Source organism: Vicia villosa, linkage group LG3 (assembly GCF_029867415.1).
Source record: "Vicia villosa cultivar HV-30 ecotype Madison, WI linkage group LG3, Vvil1.0, whole genome shotgun sequence".
NCBI classification, from domain to species: Eukaryota; Viridiplantae; Streptophyta; class Magnoliopsida; order Fabales; family Fabaceae; genus Vicia; species Vicia villosa.
Genome location: NC_081182.1, coordinates 41,109,148 through 41,130,954, shown reverse-complemented (window position 1 = coordinate 41,130,954; position 21,807 = coordinate 41,109,148). Strand labels below are relative to the sequence as shown.

Below are 21,807 nucleotides of genomic sequence, written 5' to 3'. Positions count from 1 at the left end.
AAATAATATAATGGAAAAAATTATTATTGATCTAAATATTTTTGTATACAAAAATTTACTATTCATTCAGATATTTTTGTAAATGATACCTAAACATAAATAATATTTGTATCAGAAAAATCTATTATTGATCTAAATATCTATAATATAAGAAAGGAAATTGTTCTGGTTAATACATTATTACCCCTTTTTAATTATCTGCCACTGCACATAATAAAGGGCAAATTGAGTCTAAATCAACTAAATGTCAGATAATTAGTTGCTTTTGGTTACATTAGAATGCTGGTTTGGAACAAAACTAGCTGCAAATGATTTTTTAAATATTATAATATTGTAACAAAGTTTCATTTCAACCAACCTTTCCTATATGCAAAAGCTTTTTAGATGCTGCTACTAGCTACTGCTACATGACATGAAGTTCTGCTGCTTCAAAATATATCTTCCCAATGCATACTTTTGCTGCTTCATGTTCTTTTTCTTTCCCTTTTTTTTCTCTTTCTCGATTTCCTTCTCTTTCTCATTCTCACCTTCATTCATTTTCTTCTTCTTAATCTCTTTCTTTCTCATTTTTTCCACTCATCCTTCTTCTATCCATATTTTAATTTGTTGTCTTCAAATAAATTTGAGAATACATTTCAGATTAGGATTTTTATAAATTTATTTATTTTCTTCTCAACTTTCATTTTTAACCAATATCCTATTTGACCATTTTTAACTTTTTTTTCTTATTTTATTGCAGGTTATAAATTTGTCTTTCCCCTTGATATGATGCTTTCATTAGGTATGTTTTGTTCTACGTAATCACTATATATTTCTTTTATATGTTTATTTTGGTGATATTTTTCTTTGACAAGTCATTGAATTCGTTGTGTTCTCTTTTTTTTGGTTGGTTTAGTATTTTACATAAATGTGTGAATCAAAATCCTAAGAAAAAAATTCGACAGATCTGGAGAAAATTATATTTGGAGAAAAGCGATGTAAATATGGAGAATCAAATTGGAAGAAAATCCTTTTGTTTGATTTCTGTCATTTGTATTAAATATCCATTCTACTTCTTTTTCATAAATCTCTTTTTTACTCTACCATCATAAGGATTTTCTAAAGAAATTTGTGTTTTAAACACAACACATGAACATTAGGTTTATTTAAATAAATTTGTGTTAAGTATACATGTTGTTAAAAACCCCTCCCCTCCCCTTGTGAACCAAACATACATGTTGTTAAAAACCCCTCCCCTCCCCTCCCCTCCCCTTCTTTGAACCAAACATATATTTAGTTAAATTCTCTCCCCTCCATTCCCCTCCCCTCCGTTGAACCAAACAGACCCTAAAGTTTTTTTAGCATATTTTAAAACATTTAATCTTACCATAGTTTTTGATACCGGCATAGTTTGAAATATATAGGTTTTTGCAACCTCATTGAAACAAGTTTTTTTATTATAGGCTTTTGCAACCTCATTGAAACAATTTTTTTTACTATATTATTTTTGGTATGCTGAAATGTATTTAATGCATAGTGTTTGATCCTCGAGATGTACATTATCATAATCTTACCATATCTCCATTCTCGGCTATCTTTCATCATTGCTTTTGATTTTTTTCAACCCACTTTCTTCAACAAACCAAATCCATTTTCTGAAACAAACATATCTATGGATATATCTTCTCTCAACAATTTAATTAATTAATATTATTAATTAAAATTTATGCAATTAAAATAAAATTTTATTTCTTTTCTAAGTGATTTTTGTTTTTGTTTTAAAAACTGAACAAAATTTAATTTTAATATTTTTTGTTACATATATTTTTATAAATGTAAAAAAATAAATTATTGATATAAATATTTTTTATAAACGGGAAACAGTTTACTATTGGTACAATTATTTTTATAAATGATAAAAAGTGTATTGTTGATATAAATATTTTTATAAACTGAAAATGTGTATTATTGAACAAATATTTATTAACACGGGAAAAAGCGTATTGTTGATATAAATATTTTTATAATCGAAAAAAAGTCTATTGTTAATATAAATATTTTTTAAATGAAAAACAGTATATTGTTGATACGAATACAAATGAAAATGTGTATTGTTAATACAATATTTTTATAAACGGAAAAAAATATTTTTATAAATTGGAAAAAGTTATTGTTGATACAAATATTTTTGATATTGAATATCAAAATATTTCGTGATATAATATTTAATGCTATATTCATTTTTTTTTCACTTTTTTCTGACATTGAATACCAACTCTCTCTTATGTCACCTCAATAAAAAGGAATAATTTACTAATCCAACTTTATTATGGAAAAATGAAACCACTGATCTAAACATGTAGTCTGAACATGTAGTGAGTTAATAAAATTTTATTGTTTGTTTTCTTATATCGTAGAAATTATATAAAACGGGAAAAATGAAACAACTGATCCAAATATTGATATCATTTACATTTCATCTTCTAAATAAATAAACAATAAATAAAAATTTTTGATTTAACAATTTAATTTTTCTTTCATTTCATTTTTATTATATATTGAAAACAAATGCGCGTACCATACCAGTACCCGTGCGAATGCACGGGTATCCTGCTAGTTCAAGGAAAAAAAAGAAGAGCAGAAATATTGATTAACTTTCAAATGAATTGTGATTTGTCATATAAGCTTTGATGCTTTCTCTTTAAAATCTAGAAAATCGAATAAACATATAGTAATTGAAAACCAACAAAATGGAATAGACAAACAATCTTGTCTATAAATTATACTATCTTATTAATATAATTTCTAAACTATTAAAATAAACTAAAGATACAATAAACTTCATCTTACTATTTAGTCTTTCAATTTTTTTTTCTTTAAATTAAAGTGTCCATTTGTAGTGTATAAATATTTTTCTCTTGATTATGATTATGAATAGATAAAATATTAGATATCAAGAAAGATGATCCTTATATCTAATATATCTAATGTCATAAGATTTTGCCAGGAGATTTAACCTCCTATATTATTTACTTATCAACAAGACACAACTCTCAATAAAATAGTTTAGGATAAAAGAAAAACTACAGAGAATGTGACCCTTTGTCTCAAGATGCAAGATGCAATTTTTTTCATTTCCATGAGAATTTTAGCTTTAAATAATTTGTTAAGTGATACATGATACATGAATAAGGTTAGATACAAATATTTCTTCCAGTGCTGCTATCAATGCAATCCAAGCAACTCTTCCCCAATTAGATTCAAAAACTCACTCAAAGAGAAGCAATCACCAACTCGCACCAATCACATCTTTTCAAGGGTGGGAAAGTTAGTTTAACTGATATCATCATCTCTTTGATCTCTTTGATGACACCTCAAAATCAAAAGATTGAACTTTTAACTTCGTAGCTGAGATAAATTCCTTATACTGCTCTTCAAGTTTGAGATCTCTCACGGATTTTGGCTCTTGCAAAAAGTACTCCTGCCAAAAGACCTGCAATTTGCATTTCTACCTTCAGTGTTGAAATAAGGATGTAATTCAAACTTGTACATATTTATTCTAATAATAATAATAAATGCAAACTTTCAGTTAATGCAAAAAACTAACCAAATAAAATGCTCGCAGAGTTTTCCAAACTAGTAGGAACTTTAAACAGAAAGATGCCAGCAATTGAAAGTGGTATCTTATTCAGTGAACCTACAAGACTGAAGATCGCAAACTAGTTATTAGACATGTTGTATAGCATGATATTAGGAAACTGAAATTAAGTATGAATTTATCTTCTCTAGAGAGCAACAATAATCGCACCTGTAAGTTGTAGCCCCTGTCTGATGAAGAAACCACATCGATGTGAAGCTAATTGCTAGGCCCAAAATTCCACTGAATGTCACCACTAGCCAAAAGCTAGGCAATCTTAGAAGAGGCCTGTCAATTGAAATACATTACTATTGTTTAATAATGAGATTTGCAAAATGAAAATGAAAGGGATAGCTTTTTTACATAATGACATTACATAGTCTTTGATAAGAAGATGAAAACATGTGAAGCACATAATGACTTCAAAGGCAAAATGTGGGAGAAAACTCACGTGCTTAGGAGATAATCCACCTCACTGAATACTAAAATCAGAAAAATTCCCAGAGGCAAAGAAAGAGTGTTGTTCAACAAGACCATTGAAAACTCATTTAAATTTCCAGATTTTGTATATTGCTTTGCCGTATCCATGACCCTTCGCAGGGTCAGCTGCAGCAATAAAAAACAATCAACTAATCAGCACACTTAATTAAAAGCTAAAACCTTTTCTGTTAAGTGTAAATTTTATTTAAAAAGCACCCAGAAAACAACAGAATGGTAAGAAAAGTAAGTGCATCAAAAAAAAGAATGAAACTTATTATATAAATAAATGAAGCTTAATCATAAAGCACTAATACTCACAGAATATGATGCAGTTAAGAAACAGTTTAGTGTCTGCCACACATAGCCAGTTGCATTGAAAGAGAGATCAGTAATCCCTCCAGTTATTGCTGAAATGATCTGCAGGGAAAAGGGAAGAGTCACTCGGTAATACAAAAACGTGTTTGCTCTGATTAGAGAAATAAAACATTCTGCACAATGAATCAACCTTTGACAACTACAATAACCGGGGATGGTTGTAGAAGATGTAATAAATAATAAACAAACCACGACTTATAAGGTAAAACATGTGAGTGCTTTGCCAAACACAGATATTACAAGTTTCTTAATGTCAAGCTCTTAAACATACCATTAGAAATAGAGCGGCCCAGACTCTGCCTTCGTGCTGCTTCTTGAACAAGTACATTTCACCAACGGCGGTTATGACATTAGTAACATTCTTCAAGACTGTCACCATAGCTACATTAATGTATTTCAAACTGCATGCAATACAAATGAATAAGCAAAATAATACAATCAAGCAAGAGAGATAGAAACTGCTCTATGTAATTTGAATCCATAAATTGACACTTGAAAGATTGAAATGTGAATATCACATGCTTGACGATTAAAAACTTAACACCCTTAAGAGTTCATAACTTGGATACTCCCCAAAAACAGGCAAAGCATTTCCTGGATGAATATCAGCTCTAAGTTTCAATTTCATAATTACACCAGAGTACTCAAATGAAATCCCTCTGAACACATTACAAATACTAACTTTTAAAAAAAAAATCAATGCAGTTTCACACTCATCATCAAACAGAAATCCATTCTTTTAAAAAAATCAACTCAATTTTGTACCTATCAATAAACACTAATTCGGAAAGATTAGTTTTTAAAAAACTGGAAGCATATGATACATTACAAAAACCAAAGCCTTATGCCATGATGGGGACATCAATCAAATGATGCCTTAATAACTTATCATAAATAATGTCTAATGACAAACCATTTAAATCCAAATTCTTAATGGTCTGTTTGGCCCCGGACCTACAGTTTTTCCTGGGCCTCTTTTTACCTGTAACCATTGAACTATCTTCCAACTAATCTACCCGCCTTACAAGTTCTTCTCCTTGTCTTTTAAAAAATGCTCAAATCACTGAAGCAGAGAGTATCATTTATGAGCATAACTTTCTCTCTAAAGGTTTCATTCTTAATCTTATTTTGTTTAAGAGTGTAAACACTCTTCACTGAAATATCCTCATCTCTGTGACATTGAGCTTACTTTTTTTTTTAACTTCTTACCATTCATTCTCATACAACATTAGAGATCTTATAGTTGGGTGGTAAAGAATTTTTTATGTTTAAGAGTTGCTTTTTTGTCACAAATTACACCATAAGCAAGCATCACTCCATTGCATATACGTTGTTTAAATTCTATGATTGACTTGACATCCCCCTCTATTATACTGTCATTTTAAATGATGGATACAAGATGCTTAAATTGTAAAAATTGTAATCTGTCCTTTTTTTCTAACTGTTATCGCTAAGCTAATGGGAGTGTGCGCCTCCTGTATTAGAAAACTAGTCCCAAAGTATCTGCCCCCATCACCCCTTTGTTAGGTTATCGATATACTGCCTTATAGCACTAGCACAGACATTTCTGATCAAAGGCGTGCTCAGTGTCTGACGAGACACCAGCCCATATGATTACTTTCAGTTAAATAATTTCTGAAATTATTACTGTTGTCGACTTGTGAGTGTTGTGTCTGTTCCGTGCTTCACAGATATATTGTAATGAAAGATAAAAGAAAGCATTATAATAGGCAGAAAGTTGAAGAGTTGATACCTAAACATGCTTGTAATTAGCATTCCAACAAATATAACATTGACAGGAAACCAGACTCTAATCAATTTCCATGTGAGTGGTTCAGTTGAGATTAAACCCAGAAGACTCAACACAGAAACAATAATCACCGAAATCAAATTCTGCATCAACAAAACCATCAACCTTCACATCATTATTAAACTATAAAGTAACCAAAGTTAGAGAAAGATATAAAAACACACAAAAAAGGGAAATAAATAAATAAATTACCTGATAAACCATCAAAGAAATTCCAGCATTAAAATCATAACTAGAAAGTACAATTTTGTTAACTAAAATCATGCCACAAGAGGAAAGACAATAAGCAAGTCCAGATAATAACGCTTGATTATGTACTTTAACAACCCTTCCATTTCTCGAGCCTTTCTCTTTGCTCTTTTCCAGCAACTTTCCGTTTTCTTCGTCAGGTTCATCATCCAAAGAAGACTTCATTTCAAGCTCACGGCGGTGGTGGTGGAGCTCTGTTCCGGCGATGTTGAGTGAAAGGAAAAAGGTGAAAAGGTGAAAAGATTCGTTTTTGAGAAACCCTTGTTTGTTTATGATCGAGGGTTTCTAATAAAGAGGGAAATATTCAAAAGTTATAAGGTTCTTCTTCTTCTTCTTGTTCAATTATGTCTGTGATTTCGATTTCTAGTTTGTATGTAATGGTGTTTAGCTTAAAATATAAATAATCATAGTTTTTTTTTTTTTTTAAGGACTCTGAAATACAAAATAAATAAATAAGACTGTGCATCGTGCTCACGTGAAAAACTCCATACTCAATTTAATCTCTAATTATTAATGTGAGAGAAATGACAAACCAGCCATCACCAAATTTTTTTCACAGTATATCCAAAATAATGGTACCAATGGTGTGCCAAAAATAAATACATGTTACTTATATTTTCTTTAACAGTATGTATTTATATAAATGGTGGTTGAGTAAATGTTAAGAAAGAAAAAAAATTTACAATTTATTGAATAGTAAATTATATATGGATATTTTTTTTACATAAATAAACTAAGTTGTCCTTTTCAATTACTGTTAGGGATGAACTTAACCTTTTTAAATTATTATTAGAGATTTAATTGTTTTTTTAATAGTGATCAAAGAAATTAAGTTGTTTTATTTTTTCATAAGCTAAATTTTTTTAAGATCAAATTGAGTCTCAGAGTTTTTTTTTTTAGACTAAGTAAATCTTTATTCAAATAAATAAATAATGATAATAATGAGAAAGCACAAATAGTTTTTTATTCAATAGTGGTTGTATCAAAAAAGAAGGCAACTTGTTATCTAAGTGTTGACTTTATGGCACCATTTTAATTAGAAAAGTATACATATCTACAAGTTGTCTATGTGACCAAAATGAATTTCATTGAAAATAGACATATATCAGCTAGAATCCACTAACTTATGGTGTGCTGACATTTCAGCAATGAATTATGAAAGGAATATTACCTAATTTTTGAGTTCCAGGTCAAAGTTCTAATGCTTCTATGATACTAGACTTGTTCTAAGTTTTCAGTTACACATCAACTAAAAAAATACAAGTATGGCAACCATAGCTTTCAATTGTGCTGAGTTTCATTTTTCAAAGGAGAAAAATCAAATGTGATACTGTGATGTAACCTTTCAATCATGCTGAGTTTAGTTTCAATGCTTGACAAAAGACATATTTTCAGATACAAAGATGACTTGTTTAAGAATTAATCTGGTTAATATAGGCAGATTGTCTGGCTTCGATGAAACGCCTTATGCTTGCTGCTTCTCCATGCATGACTACCTTTCCGTCTTCCATGTAGATTGCACCATCTGCATACTCTAGTTCTTCCAAACGATGGGTGACCCATAATGCTGTAACTTCTTCAGAAGTATCCAGACAGTTTCTAACAGCTTTGATAACGCCAACCTTAAAGGGAAAGTGCAAAATATATATCAGTAAGGGTTGGTCTTACGCCGAAACGTCAAAAGCCCTCATATTCACAAGTAAGAAAAAGTAAAAAGTTATACTATGTCGATTTCATCATTAGGACAGAACCATGATCTAATGGCAATGATGACATAGAACATCGCAATTTAAAGATCACCTGGTCAGTTTCATCTAGGAATGTTGTGAGCTCATCCAATAACAGAACCTTACAAGCTTCTGCTAGAGCACCAGCAATGGCAACCCTCTGCTTCTGGCCACCACTCAGAGTTTGGACAGATCTCTGATTATTGCAACAGAGGGAAAATTCGTTTATTATACGTACAATTCACACATTTGTTTTGGCATTCAAGTCAAAGTCCATACTACCTTCATGTAGTCAGCTAAACCAACAGCGTGTAAAGCTTGAGACACCCTAGATCTGACTTCATCATCGGCCAAATTGATTTTACCAAGACCAAATGCAACATCAGAATCGACTGTAGGCATCACCACCTGCAACAAATGCAATACAATTATACTACACACTTTACAGACTTATTATTATTAAATAGACCATACATACACTGATGCACATTCAAGTTGTACAGTTAAAATTGGTGGACCTTTTTCAGTAATTATAGATTGATAATAAAATCAAGTTTTTGATTTTCCATTTTGTGTTGTGAATGGTTTTTTCTTTTCTTTTTGGATCATAACAGTTTTATCAGCGCTGCAGACATCAAGATAACATTAAAATGAAGTTTCACTTCAAGTGTATTTTAGTGAGTATATCTAATTTGAATGATTCAAATTCATTAGAAAGCACCATTGACAATGAAACTCTTACGATCAGTTGTTATTAATTAAAGCGTGCAGAAAAGATAAATCAAGTATATTTATTGTGCTCAATAATAAAGGAAAATTTACAGGAAAGTTTGGAGAAGAATTGACATGGAATGCACTAAACTAAATTAATCTCCTCTCTTTTCCCTTTCACAAGGCACCTTGTATCAACTTTAACAAGACCCCTGTTAAACGTCATCTTGATCAATAAATAGTTTCCATTTTTTAACTCCTAAACCAATGCCCTTAAGTCACCATTAACAAGACCCCTGTTAAATTACTAGTGAAAACATTTTCTCCAACTAAACCTGTCAGTGCCACTTCTTAAACTTTTAGATGCTAAGGAAAAAAAAGGCATGTTTCTTCAGAACACTAGAATGTTGATCGGGTACTAGTTGATGTTAGCCTGGACTCAGATCAGTGGCAATGGACAATAAAAACTGTGGAAGGGAGTGTTTGCTTGCAAAATAAACAAATAAGGCATATGGAAAGGTTGGAAAATGGCTTGAGCAGATTAATTATAGGTAGCCATGTTAAGGGATAAATAATCACATAAATAATGACTTTTATATCCTATTTTTCAGATCAAACTACTACTTTTCAGACAAGCTATACAAATTTGAGTCTACAGATAGCAAGGAAGCAATAGCGCGATATTAAAACGACACATATGATTAGTTATGATTCACTGATGATATTAAACTTTTACACTAGTATTGTATCAAAAGTAAATTCAAAATTGAAACTTCAAATTGTGTTCCTTTCACAATGAATCAATCAATCAGCACCAAAAAAAAAAAGCCAAACCTGATGATCTGGATTTTGGAAAACAAAACTTTTAGGTTCTTTCACATATACTGTTCCTGAAGATGGAGTCAATAGACCAGCCAAAATCTGCATGTAAAGCTCACAGTTACATTACTATTCTTGATTCTAATCACACCAGTTAATAGAGTTGCTTCTATGTTTACCTTCAAGAGTGTTGATTTTCCACACCCATTGGGTCCAAGAAGCATCCAAAACTGCCCGGAAGGAATGCGAAGAGAGCAATCTCTAAGAGCCTGCACATCTTTACTTTGCCTCGCGGTGAATGAAAAATTCAGATTACGACCTTCAATTGCAACACTATCCACACTTTTACCCCTGCGAAATACAAACGCACAACCTGTTTGTGAAAATGCCCAAACGAAAATGAACTAAAACAAATCTAGAAATTAGATAAACCTAGTAGCAGCAGTGGGAAGTGTAGAATATAGAGGAGCAACACGATGCTGAGCGGTAAAACTGAGAGAAGAGAGATTCATAGCATGAGTTTTTATTTTTACTATTTTTTTCTCTCTTTTCTTTTATTTCTCGTCAATTCCACGGCTATTTTATCAAATTATTATTATTATTTTTATTATTATTATTCCTATCTTTTTATCTGATGTGGCATATTCTAATTAATCATCAATTCTATCTGATGCTATAGTGTCATGAATTTTTGTCACTAACTATAAAACAAAAGAGTATCATCTTATTTTCTTATCTATATATTTTGTATGGCTTTGCATCACTCGTCATGGCTTTCTGTGTGAATCTCTGCTACTACACTTCCTTCCCTTCTCTTTCACATTTTTCAAAAACATTGGGAAGGAAACATGGCCATTGTTCTTTCCCGTTGATTCGTGCAGCTCAAGCCGGTGAACCGGGTGGCAGTTCACAGCCACAGACTAAGAGTGATGCTTCCACATCCTCGTCTCAGTCTTCAACTCCTGCCCCTAAGGCTCTTCCCAAGAAACCTGTTTATTCCAGTGAGTCGACCGATCAATCACTATTTATTTGAATTTTGATGTTATATAGTGAATGTTGTTGACTCTGATTCATTTTTGTTAATTTGTGGACAGTGAAGAAAGGTCAGATTGTGAGAGTGGACAAGGAGAAATATCTCAATAGCGTCAATGTAAGAAGATGATTATTCATTGTTTCATTTATAGTAGTTATTTGAACTGTGAGGAATACTAACAGAACATGTACGAGGTTCATGTTTCAGTATCTTTCTGTTGGACACCCACCTTATTACAAAGGATTGGACTACATTTATCAAGACCGTGGCGAGGTAAACAAATACATAAAGATTATAGAAAATTGATTGATTTTATAGTATAAGCACTTATATGATGCACGTTTAATTAATTGGAAATGGTAAACTTGTATTTCTAGGTTCTGGATATGCGAATATTTGAAACAGGAGAGTATGCACTTGTAAGTAACTTACCAATGGTGTGCTATAGGAGTATATATAGTTTCAATTATGGTAAAATTGTCAAGTGTTTGCAATTAAGTTGGTAATATTCTGATACAAAAAGCTTACCCTTGCTTAACTCATAGATTGCATGGGTAGGAATCCCAACAGCTCCAGCTTGGCTTCCTACATACATGCTTATCAAGGTAATGTTTAACTTGTTCTGATGGCTGCTACAATCTAAAAATAAACACTTGGTTTCTTTTCATTTTAGTTGCTTTGGGAGCACTGAGTCTTTTCTTTTTTTACTGCAGTCAGAGAAGCTCAATTATGAGAGGCTATAATCTTTCAGATGGAGTGCAGAACTATGTAATATATACAATTTCATGTTTGCCTAGTTTTGTATGATTCAACTGGATTAAATTGAAATACCACCTGTGACACAAATAGGTCAAATAAAGCACTGAAATACAAGATTTTTGTTAGCATTATAAATTTACTAGGGCCCTTAAAGAGGATAGTCCACCAAAGGGGTTTTAAAAACCAATACACTGGCGGGGGCGAGCTGTTCCTTGAAGTCTTAGGCCGTCCAAAATGGGCCCTGAAGTCGCTTAGATACACATATCAACTTGCCCGATTGGGCTTCACCCACTTCTCCACAGATGCGGGATATGATGTGTCCCATTACAACAGGTCCAAAGAGGATGTCAAAGAGGATAAACACCTCCCCCACGATCCAAGGAAGCACGTATTCCTTCCTCCTCACATACCTGGTCAAGGAGAGTGGGTAACCTCTCTCTGCCCCAGATCCAGGGAAACCTCTATAAATACCTCAGTCTAAGGGTTGAGATAAGGATCCAATCCCATTATGCAAATACCACATACAGAGCTTTTCACCTTCCTTTGTGAGCTAACTCTAAATCTCACAAAAAGTCCTAAAGGCCTTTGACAGCCCCTAATCATTAGGAGTTGTCATGTATTGTACTTTTAGCAAATACAAAACTTATTTTCCATGTCTGAAAAGTAGAATGAATCTACTAAAAATGCAAAATTATAGAACCTGAGCCATCTTCTTCCCTCCCACCTTGCTGACTGACGACATCACAGATAAGGCACACTCTCGATGCATCAGAATGCTTCCATATACAATTAACAACCTGTTTTTTTTTGGGCTCCATAAGCTGAACTGTCAGATAGAACTTTTGTTGAGGATGTTGGAGAATAATGAATTTTCTTTTCCTGATATGATTGATCAAATAAGTCTTGGAATTGGAAGAAATTAAAAGTGAGCTTCACTCATTCTAGAACACTTTCCAAAGTATATATCAACTATGATGTGATCGAATAAATTTTAAAATCTCAAGGGCTGTGCCTTTCCAACTTTAGACTCTTTCCCTATATGTGGAACGGGCTTAAGGCAGTTTAAAATGACAATCGGTAGTAGGTACTTCAAATATATAACTACAAAGATAAATAATCACAGACAATGCTATAATACATTGTTTTCAATGTTAAAGTTCTATACATTGTTTCCTCCAATTCCTTGGTTAGTTATATGTATCTGATATACTAATTCTTACAAATAGTTCCACCTATCATTGAGAAAAGTTACCAAAAATCCAATATTCAAAAGGCTGCATATCTGCCAAAGTTGAATATTAAAATAAACATCAAAATAGTTTTATTATACTATCATTTAGTCCTGTTCAGAATGCAATGTGCAAGTTTTAAAGCGAATATTAAGAAATTTGAGCAACACTTAGCTGACAATATAACATCTAAATTGTAAGTTCAATCATAGAAAAATCAAACCACAAACCATCTAAAACAATGCATGATTGTCAACTATTTAAAATGCAATTCACGATAAGAGAACTTTAACTCTAAAACAAGTGAGAAGAACAACAATTAGTCAACTTGTATTCCATCAATCATTAATTTACAATGATCTGTGATGTCACAGGGAATCAAAACAAGTAGATAATTGAAAACAAAAATATAAATTAACTCGTGTTGAAGTTGAATCTCATTTTCAAGTGAGATAGCATAACATAGCATCTTCATCGCGACATTAAGAACATGGTGATATCAAACTCTCAGTGTAGACTCTTGGCTCAATCCTATTGAGGTTTGGAATCTCAGGAATCTCGAAAGTACCTGTTTTCGCATTGTAAACAGCCAACTTCAAATTGAGATTCCTCCACTCATAACCATCGAATAGCACTTGATCATCCTCCGAAATATATACAACCTTGGTATAGTAATGAACAACACCGGGGATTTCCACGTAAGGAACACCATACAATTTAGTCCAAGACTCTTTATTTCCAAATTCTTTCATAACCCAAATATTCAAAAACACATCATTGTTTGCAAAGATGCTCAAGCAATCCCATAACACCCCCAAAGTTAAATAACCCTTCTCCAAATTCGGCTGAGGAAGGTTTTGATACGACTCATTCTTCAAATCAAGAGAAACAATGATACTATAAGAACCACTCGAAACATCATATACAAACCAATTAACAGCGTCGCTCACAAATACTCCTGGTGTAAGCATTGGATAATATGCAAAGTCCATAATCCTCCTCCAATAGTCCGTACCCAAAGTATAAACATTAACTACTTTTTCTGAGTGGTTAAGGAAAGAAATAGCAACAACCTTGTAAACATCGTTGGTATGGTCATATCCAAAGCTGTATAAGGAAGGAACTTCTTCAAGGGAATAAGTATTATTTTCCCATCGAGTGTTTAAAGGAGGCAAACTATTGAATCTTCTAATACAAGGGTTCCACAAAACAGCAAAATGGGCATTATTGGTGAGACAAAGGATGCCGTGGCACGAGGAAATTTCCAAATAATTGTCGTCAGTCGGGCACTTGAGTTTCTTCGGTGTGATAGTAGAGTTTGATACATTGTTGAAAAAAGAGAGAATTGGGGAATGCCATAGTTCACCTGATTGGCTCCTGGTGCTTAAGAGGAGATGGTGTTCTTGCTGGCAAATCTTTGACATTTGAAGGTGCTTTTTTGCGAATTTACGGTCGGAGATTAGAGATTTCCAGGACTTGCAGAGTCATTGGAGTTGCAGGAGTAGCTTCACCGGTAGTCTACAAAGTATTTCTTCCACAAGTTCAAACGGAAGAGTAGGTAGGGTTCCGGTCAAGGTTGGTTCCTCTGTGGTTGGCAAAGAAGAAACGACGTCGTTCTCGCTGCATGGCGTCATTATACCTTAGCAACCGTGTTTCCGACGGGTGAATGTGAATGTGGTTCATTCGGTGTGTTTTTAAGGAAACTAAGGTGTGTTTTTAAAGATACGTAGGTATTTAAGGAAACTAAGGTAGAGTATGTTATAAAAAAAACTAGGGTTCATTTTGTTACCAAAGTAGTTTTTATTTTACACGTGGGAAAAAGAAAAGAAAAAAACATAAAATTATTTTGAAAAATAAAGTTCTACTAGTATGAGCATAAAACTATTTTAAAAAATTAAAGTTCCACTAGTACGAGCTAGCAGCAAAGTGATAATGCTAATAATAGACTCCACAAAGTACGCCGCATCATTTTCAGTCTCATGTTTGTTAGACGAGCATTCTCCTCCTCATATATTGAAAGTGGATGTGGTATATTTTTGCTTCTCAGAATTTCCCCTTCTCAGAAGTGGGAATATGTCACACACATTTTCAAGAGTGATTGTCTATTGTATCATGAACAAATCCAAATTTGTTGAGTCAGTTATAATCATCCTAAGCATTATAAATATCATCTAAATTGTCTTTCCAGGTTAATCGATTAGGCACCAGGGAATTCAAACAAACGGAAAGCGCTTTTAGGCAATCATAAATGGGAAGCGCTTTCTGGGCTAGAGACTTGTTAAAGTGCCTTACTTTGGGGCTGCTCAGACACCCCCCCGATTAGGCACCAGGGAATTCAAACAAACGGAAAGCGCTTTTAGGCAGTCATAAATGGGAAGCGCTTTCTGGGCTAGGTACTTGTTAAAGTGCCTTACTTTGGGGCCGCTCAGAACACCCCCCCCCCCCTCCAAAAAAAACATCTCCTAATTAGGGTGGCAAAATATTGACTATTATGATAGGCTCATGAGGACCACTCTTTCCGTAAAAAATGGCCAACGGAGGTGGCTTGAAATTATTTGGGACTTGATCGTCCCATATTTCCACTGTCAATGGTTATGGGTTGATTTGATCTTCCAACACTTATTCCTCTAGTGGAGGTTGAAGTTGATTTTGCTACAAGGCGTGCACGATGTCTTACAATAATTCGTTATGGTGGCATAGGTGTTCCACGACAGAAAGTAATTCCTCCATGGCAGCATACAATCTCTGATTGTTGTTGCTTTCTTTTGTCATGTGGCGAGATCAATGGTTTGAAATGTCGTTGTGTGACCCAAATAAGTTTTATCAAAGCTCCACGATAGGCACCAAATGTTCGCGCAAAAATCACTAATTGGATAGTTCCCTTGATGTTGATCAGAAAGAAACACAATGAGTGATTTATCTATAAGAATTGAGTTTGTCCTTTCTTGATTCGTCGCGTACCTCTTATATGCTCCTTCTCTTCTCATGAGCTAGAATCAAGGCTTAAATGTCAATTAAGTGGTATAATAAGCATTCATATCCATTCAAACGGTGATCATTGTGTAAGGTAACATGTTTGATCCTATTGTTAAATGCTCCTAAATGTTAGGTCGTAGTTTTCCCGCCCACTGACGGTTTGTGTCACACTGTACTTTGGATATGGACAATATTTAACTTGGTTACAACCTGAGGTCCAGAGTAGCGAGATGCTTAAGGAATATCACACCCGAGTATTTCGACTACATCATTTGACTGGACTCCATTTCCGATCATTGTAATTTTTCAAAATGTAAAACATCCTTATCGAGAAGGGGTCTTTTAGTGTTTTTGTTATCAATGATAAATGAATATTGCCTAGCGGTGGAGGCTTGGGTCTTGAGAGTGTGCTCCTCTCAAGGTCCTAAGTTCGAATCTTGCTGGGTGTTATCAATCCTTGTGTGGGGCAGTCCATACAGAACTTTGTTGTGGCTTTAAATGGGGCCCCCGCTAGTGGACGGTGGGATTGGTCCCTCTTGGATTAGTCGGTCGCAAAGCCGGATACCAAAATTTCCAAAAAAAAAATGATAAATGAATATTTATTATTAATTTATTTTTTTATCTAAACCTTAGACAATATCTGGCCTCCTAAATTTTCTTTCAAACCACTCTTAAAATTTATAAAAATGACTTTAAGAATGAATAATTTTTTTTTATATATAAATAACTGAAATTTAATTGAAGCATTTTCTTAAATTTTTAATTATTTTATCTGACTTTCTAAAGATCTAATTTGTATCCATTGATAATTTAAAATAAACTACCCAAACATCCAATGAAATTTTATCATTTGCATAGCTCATAATATTATTTTTATAAAATACTTCACAATCATGTTATTAGTGATAGTGATATCTTATTGAATAATTGTGTAACATTTTTTTTAATAGACAAATTGTTAGGAGTAAAATTTTTTTTTTGGTTCGATATTGAATTCATGATCTACAACATCTTTAATCTTTAGATCTACTAGTTGAAACTAGTTGAATTACTTCTCTCATCCAAATGTATACTATTTTACATTGTCAATTCATACTTACAAAATTGAACACTTAATTTGTTTTGTCACACTATCTCTCCCCATTCAAAAAGGGATTGTTTTGTCAAGAAACTGTAAGGAAAAAATTGTATACCTGTAAATGGAGTGGGTGAGGTATAATAAAAAGATAAATATAAAGAGAAGAAGGATATAGAAAGTAGGAAACCTGAAGAAGGAAGACAAATAGTGTGTACACATGCAAAATAATAACGAGTTGAGGAAATCAGATTTCAAACTACAAATATCATTATCATAATCCATATCATCAATAGCCACAATACCAGCAACTGATATAGCATGCCTTCAATGTAAATATTAACATTATGCAATAAATAGAACTAAGTTTTGAAAGTCAATTTCCAAATCAAATCAAATCATGATACAAAACACTGAAACAATTAACTGTAAATAATCTCCGACACGGCCAAACTCAAGTCATTTACACTTTCAAGCTCTAATTCAGAAAGTGATACAAGCTTCCTCTTTATCTTCTCAACTGATTCAGAAGTAGAAGGTTTGGGTGTAAGAGACTGGAACCCTGGATTTTGGCTATTAAACACAGAAAACACAGTTGCAACTTCTACACCGCGATTTAGAAAGTAATGGAACAAGCCCTTAGGGAGCACAAACACATCACCTTCCTTCAAAGCCTTCTGGAAAAGCTTGTTTTGTGTATCGAGAAACCCAACTTCCAATACACCTTCGTTAACAAAGATCATCTCGCTAGCTCTTGGATGATTATGGAGGTTCACGATTCCATCTGTTTCAATGTCCGTTCTACCGATTGAGATCCCAAGAGTGTTGAGGCCAGGGAACTTTGAAGCAGTGACAATGTTGACTGATGAACCAAACGTGTCTCTTGAACCAGCTTTGCTTAATTCCATGGTCTTGAAATCATGAGCAGATTTGTTAGCTGGGTTATTGCAGGAGAGGCCATTGATGAATGCTGTCTTTTTTTCTGATGTGGGGCATGTGTCCTGTAGATTATCACAGTCTGCTAAGCTTACCTGTATGCTGCTAAAGGCTGCAATGAGGAGCATGAAGAAAAATGAAGAATAGGATTTCATCTTCATCTGGATTCTCATCTTTTGTCAATACAAATTATGCAAATATTCCATTTTGTAAGGTCTTGAATCTTGAATGATGTAACAGGTCTTTGAAGCTGAGTGTTTTGGGGTTGCAAGAAATACAAGTTATGTGACAGTCTTGGAGTTCACTGCTGGATTTGCTAGGAAGTACATTGCTTTAAAGAAAAACATTGAATAAATAAATAATTTTTTCAGAATGAAATTTTCAGTATCTAAGAGTAATAATAAAGAGATTAAATCTGAGTCAAATTTGTCTATACTGTATTTATGTTTGGGTTCTCTCCCAGGGAATAAACTGTCTGTACAACAGTAACAAATAATGTTCAAGAAAACAATCAAGTATAACAGAAAAAATCATTGGTTAAACCTCTAAAATTAAGGTGCAACTCCGCATAATATAGCACCAACCAGGGTTAGATAGGGCGCTTGACATGATATATCAATCAAATTCACGGTAATCATACACATTTCAGTCGCAAATCTGAAACCAGTCAGATTATTAGTCCATGTCAGAGGTATGCAGGAAGGTCTCATGTCGTATAGTTTCAGGCTTCACAAGCCCAATCCGTTATTGCAACTCATTTTTCACATGTAGCAAAATAATCTGTTTGAGCATGACTCAGAAAACTTCTCAATTAGGCAACAATGTGAGTCAACTGATCTGGTTTTCAACAGTGCTGGAATTTCAAACCATTCGCGGTCCGCACACAGTGAATCAGCAAAGTCAACACCATGATGAAGTGCCATTGTTCTGCAACTCAGGACACGGAACAGGGAACACCCCATTAGCAAAACCAGCGACATATTCACAGCGCCATTTAGCAGATAAGGCTACACCAAGAAGAGTAATATTCTTGAAGCACAGGCCTTCAAATGATGAACCCTTTACACCTTCCAGAACTGGAGCTTTTGTTGAATTTACACTGACCACATTGCTGATTGAAATATTTTTAAATCTAGGTACAGCTTTTGAATCCCACCCATCATCAGGATGATCATTTGAACCTCTACTAAACCTAATTGGTATCTTCATCCTCTCCATTCTTATATTGCTTATACTCACATTTGTTACATACCCCCCTCTGCCATTATCAGATTTTATACGAACACCGGCTGCAGAGTTCCACACGTGCAAATTCTCAATTATAATATTTGAAATTCCACCTGACATCTCACTGCCTATTCCTACTCCAGAGCATGTTGGCGTAGTGCCTGAAACTCTTCTCACTATGATGTTTGTGCTAGGCTTAGCCATGTTGATTCCATATTGATCCCAACCACTCTTGATGGCTACAAGATCATCCCCACTTTCTATGTAGTTATCTTCAATACACACGTTGGTACTCGAGTCTGAAAAATCATGAGATAAGGAAAATTACTTGTAAGATACTATAAAATGATTTACGCATAACATTTGTTCACTTGAATTTGTGCAAAACAAGCCAACAGGCAAGGTGGATAACAGAATACAATTAATAAAGAGGTAAATAATAGCAAAGAACAAACCTGGGTCTATGCCATCAGTATTTGGGGCATTAAGAGGGGCCAAGATTGTCATCCCTTTGATCACAACATTACTGAATCAAAACATAGCATTTTATTAAACCTCGAAGTGTTTATGTAGTTACAGAAGCTATAGAACTTATAAAACAAGTTTTAACATGTCCATAAATTGCTTTTAGCTTATTTTCATAAGCTCTCTAGGATAGCATATGAAAATAGCTTATAACTTATATAAAAATAATTTGACTTTATTATATCGTTTGTTATAAAAATAGCTTATAAATAAACAATTATAAGATAAGTGCCTAATTGCCTATACTATAAGCGTTTAATTCAAATTAAGATTTTTATCCAAATAAGACCCTTTTTGATAGTTTGCCGAAACCGTTATATCATTATATGAGTTTAAAGTCTTACAGTGTTGATTTATAGAAGAAACAAATAGCCCATAAAAACACACAAACCTGCAGTAAACAGGATGGATGGTCCAGAAAGGAGAATCTCTAAAGGTGAGGTTTGAAACTAAAACATTTTCTGAGTTCATGAGTTCAAGGAGGTGGCCTCTTGTGTGCTCCAATGTTCTGTTCCACCAAAGCTCCCACCACATCCTCCCTTGACCATCAACTGTTCCATTTTCTCCTACAAAATAATATAATAAATATAAACAATACGACGAATAATTATGTGTGGCATAACACTTCATATTAAAGACGTGTCTGGTGTCCGAAACACACTTGTATCAATTTATTCATCTTTTAAAACTATTATCAATGTTGACGTGTTTGTCGTGTCTAGTGTATGTGGCAGCAACCATATAGTGTAACTTGAGCAAAATAAGTTGTTGGCATTTTCCCTTTGAAAATAGTACTATTATACAGAATGGAAAAAGCTAGTACTATTTTAGTTTACCTGTGATTACAACATTACGGACTCCATTAGCATGTATAAGACTAATGTGTCTTCCTCCTAACCTCTCTCTTCCCCTTCCATAAGATGGCAAAGGTTCAATAATAGGCCATTCTTTTGGATCCTGTGAAATGTAATCCAAAACTTTAAATTCATAAATAAAAAACCACACTCTCATCCTATTTCTAAAACCATAAACTATTTAATTTATGTAATAAATAAACAAAAATCACTGAGGTGTCAAAAGTGAAAACAACCATCATGTTATTTGGTGGGTTCCATGTGATTGAAACATAAACAAATCAAAAGCAACATCTCACAACTTTTACTAATAAAGATAGACAGAAAACAACAGAAAAATTAATGAGAACACGGCATAAAACAAATATTTAACAAAAAAATAGGTTTATTTCAACTTTCTCCGCTAAAAGACACAATGAAAATCACATGCAGAGGCTGAAAAGTCCAATTCATTTCTAGTAATAATATATTAATACTGAATAATATAATTTGAAAAAAAAGAAAAATATACCTGAGAACCTAAAATAACCGCACCGTGATGAAGAAAAAGCGTGAAATCACTGGTGAGATTAAAGCTACCAGTAAGCCACGTTCCAGCGGGGATATTAAGCTGGGACCCACCTTTACCATGAAAACGCTGCATGTATCGAATCGCGTTTCGAAACGATTGGGTGTTGGAGGTTTTGCCATCGCCGACGCCGCCGAAATCAACGATCGACTTGATAATTTTTCTAGGAGGAACTTCGTGAAAGAAAGAAGAGCAGGTGGTGGGATTGAGGGAGTGTTGTGGTGATTGGGAGAGGAGGATGGAGAGGGGGAAGAGAGAGCGGGAGGAGAATTGGAGAGAGAGGATGGCGAGGAAGGTGAAGATGAGAAGGAGGATTGGGTATGAAGGTCTGGTGTATGGTCCGAAGATGAGATTGAGAGTGGTTGTTTTCTCCGATTCCATTGTTATTATTTACGTGAATCGTTCAAGAGTATTTGATGAAATAGAAATAGAAGAAGAAGAAGGTGATGAGGGATGGAGAAGAAGCACGGGAAAGTGGAAGGAAGTGCGTGTTGCACTACTATTGCATATATTGAAACGCGTTTCCACGATGTGGAAGAGAGCGTTAGAAAAATATAATAATTATAATTTAATAATAATATAAGGAAAATTAGAGGGGTGGGGTCGAAATAAGAAGATTCTGTTTCCGAGGTTGTGTCAATCCGTGGCGTGTATCACTCCCTCTCACCAAATCGAGTGCGGGTCCGTTAACGTACGCTTTCTCTGTATTCTCCACTTTGCTAATGCTATTCCTTTTTTCTCAAAAAGTATATTTTCTGAGAAATTCGTGTTTATTTAAAGAAGTACGTATTATGTAAGCCAACTCCACTATACTACTGATATAGGAGTATTAATTGTA

At 33.7% G+C, this 21,807-nt stretch overlaps 5 protein-coding genes, 1 long non-coding RNA gene and 1 pseudogene across 6 annotated transcripts; 2 read left to right on the top strand and 5 right to left on the bottom strand.

Annotated features, from left to right (window-relative positions):
* Positions 1-369: 369 nt before the first annotated feature.
* Positions 370-3,473, top strand: LOC131661115 (uncharacterized). The gene is made up of 2 exons (XR_009301116.1): positions 370-468; positions 740-3,473. It is a non-coding gene; the product is annotated as an uncharacterized LOC131661115 (long non-coding RNA).
* Positions 3,031-6,997, bottom strand: LOC131661113 (GDP-mannose transporter GONST1-like). Its single transcript, XM_058930535.1, has 8 exons — positions 6,474-6,997; positions 6,225-6,364; positions 4,743-4,872; positions 4,415-4,513; positions 4,068-4,222; positions 3,788-3,904; positions 3,587-3,684; positions 3,031-3,472 (listed from the first exon to the last, which is right to left on the bottom strand). Exons 1-8 carry the CDS (start codon positions 6,693-6,695, stop codon positions 3,414-3,416), a joined length of 1,020 nt encoding a protein of 339 aa, XP_058786518.1. The 5' UTR covers positions 6,696-6,997; the 3' UTR covers positions 3,031-3,413.
* Positions 6,998-7,809: 812 nt separating this feature from the next.
* Positions 7,810-10,376, bottom strand: LOC131661111 (ABC transporter I family member 10-like). Its single transcript, XM_058930533.1, has 6 exons — positions 10,220-10,376; positions 9,967-10,138; positions 9,803-9,889; positions 8,540-8,665; positions 8,331-8,453; positions 7,810-8,152 (listed from the first exon to the last, which is right to left on the bottom strand). Exons 1-6 carry the CDS (start codon positions 10,297-10,299, stop codon positions 7,943-7,945), a joined length of 798 nt encoding a protein of 265 aa, XP_058786516.1. The 5' UTR covers positions 10,300-10,376; the 3' UTR covers positions 7,810-7,942.
* A 149-nt stretch (positions 10,377-10,525) lies between these two features.
* LOC131661112 (NAD(P)H-quinone oxidoreductase subunit O, chloroplastic-like) lies at positions 10,526-11,714 on the top strand. The gene is made up of 6 exons (XM_058930534.1): positions 10,526-10,788; positions 10,882-10,937; positions 11,028-11,093; positions 11,198-11,239; positions 11,366-11,425; positions 11,534-11,714. The coding sequence occupies exons 1-6, from the start codon at positions 10,557-10,559 to the stop codon at positions 11,561-11,563; spliced, it is 486 nt and encodes a 161-aa protein (XP_058786517.1). The 5' UTR covers positions 10,526-10,556; the 3' UTR covers positions 11,564-11,714.
* Positions 11,715-13,232: 1,518 nt separating this feature from the next.
* Positions 13,233-14,617, bottom strand: LOC131661110 (F-box/kelch-repeat protein At3g23880-like; annotated as a pseudogene).
* A 2,259-nt stretch (positions 14,618-16,876) lies between these two features.
* Positions 16,877-17,995, bottom strand: LOC131661109 (germin-like protein subfamily 3 member 4). Its single transcript, XM_058930531.1, has one exon. It carries the CDS (start codon positions 17,966-17,968, stop codon positions 17,282-17,284), a length of 687 nt encoding a protein of 228 aa, XP_058786514.1. The 5' UTR covers positions 17,969-17,995; the 3' UTR covers positions 16,877-17,281.
* Positions 17,996-18,211: 216 nt separating this feature from the next.
* Positions 18,212-21,517, bottom strand: LOC131661108 (probable polygalacturonase). Its single transcript, XM_058930530.1, has 5 exons — positions 20,913-21,517; positions 20,384-20,504; positions 19,939-20,113; positions 19,478-19,548; positions 18,212-19,321 (listed from the first exon to the last, which is right to left on the bottom strand). The coding sequence occupies exons 1-5, from the start codon at positions 21,348-21,350 to the stop codon at positions 18,696-18,698; spliced, it is 1,431 nt and encodes a 476-aa protein (XP_058786513.1). The 5' UTR covers positions 21,351-21,517; the 3' UTR covers positions 18,212-18,695.
* Between the last annotated feature and the right edge of the window lie 290 nt (positions 21,518-21,807).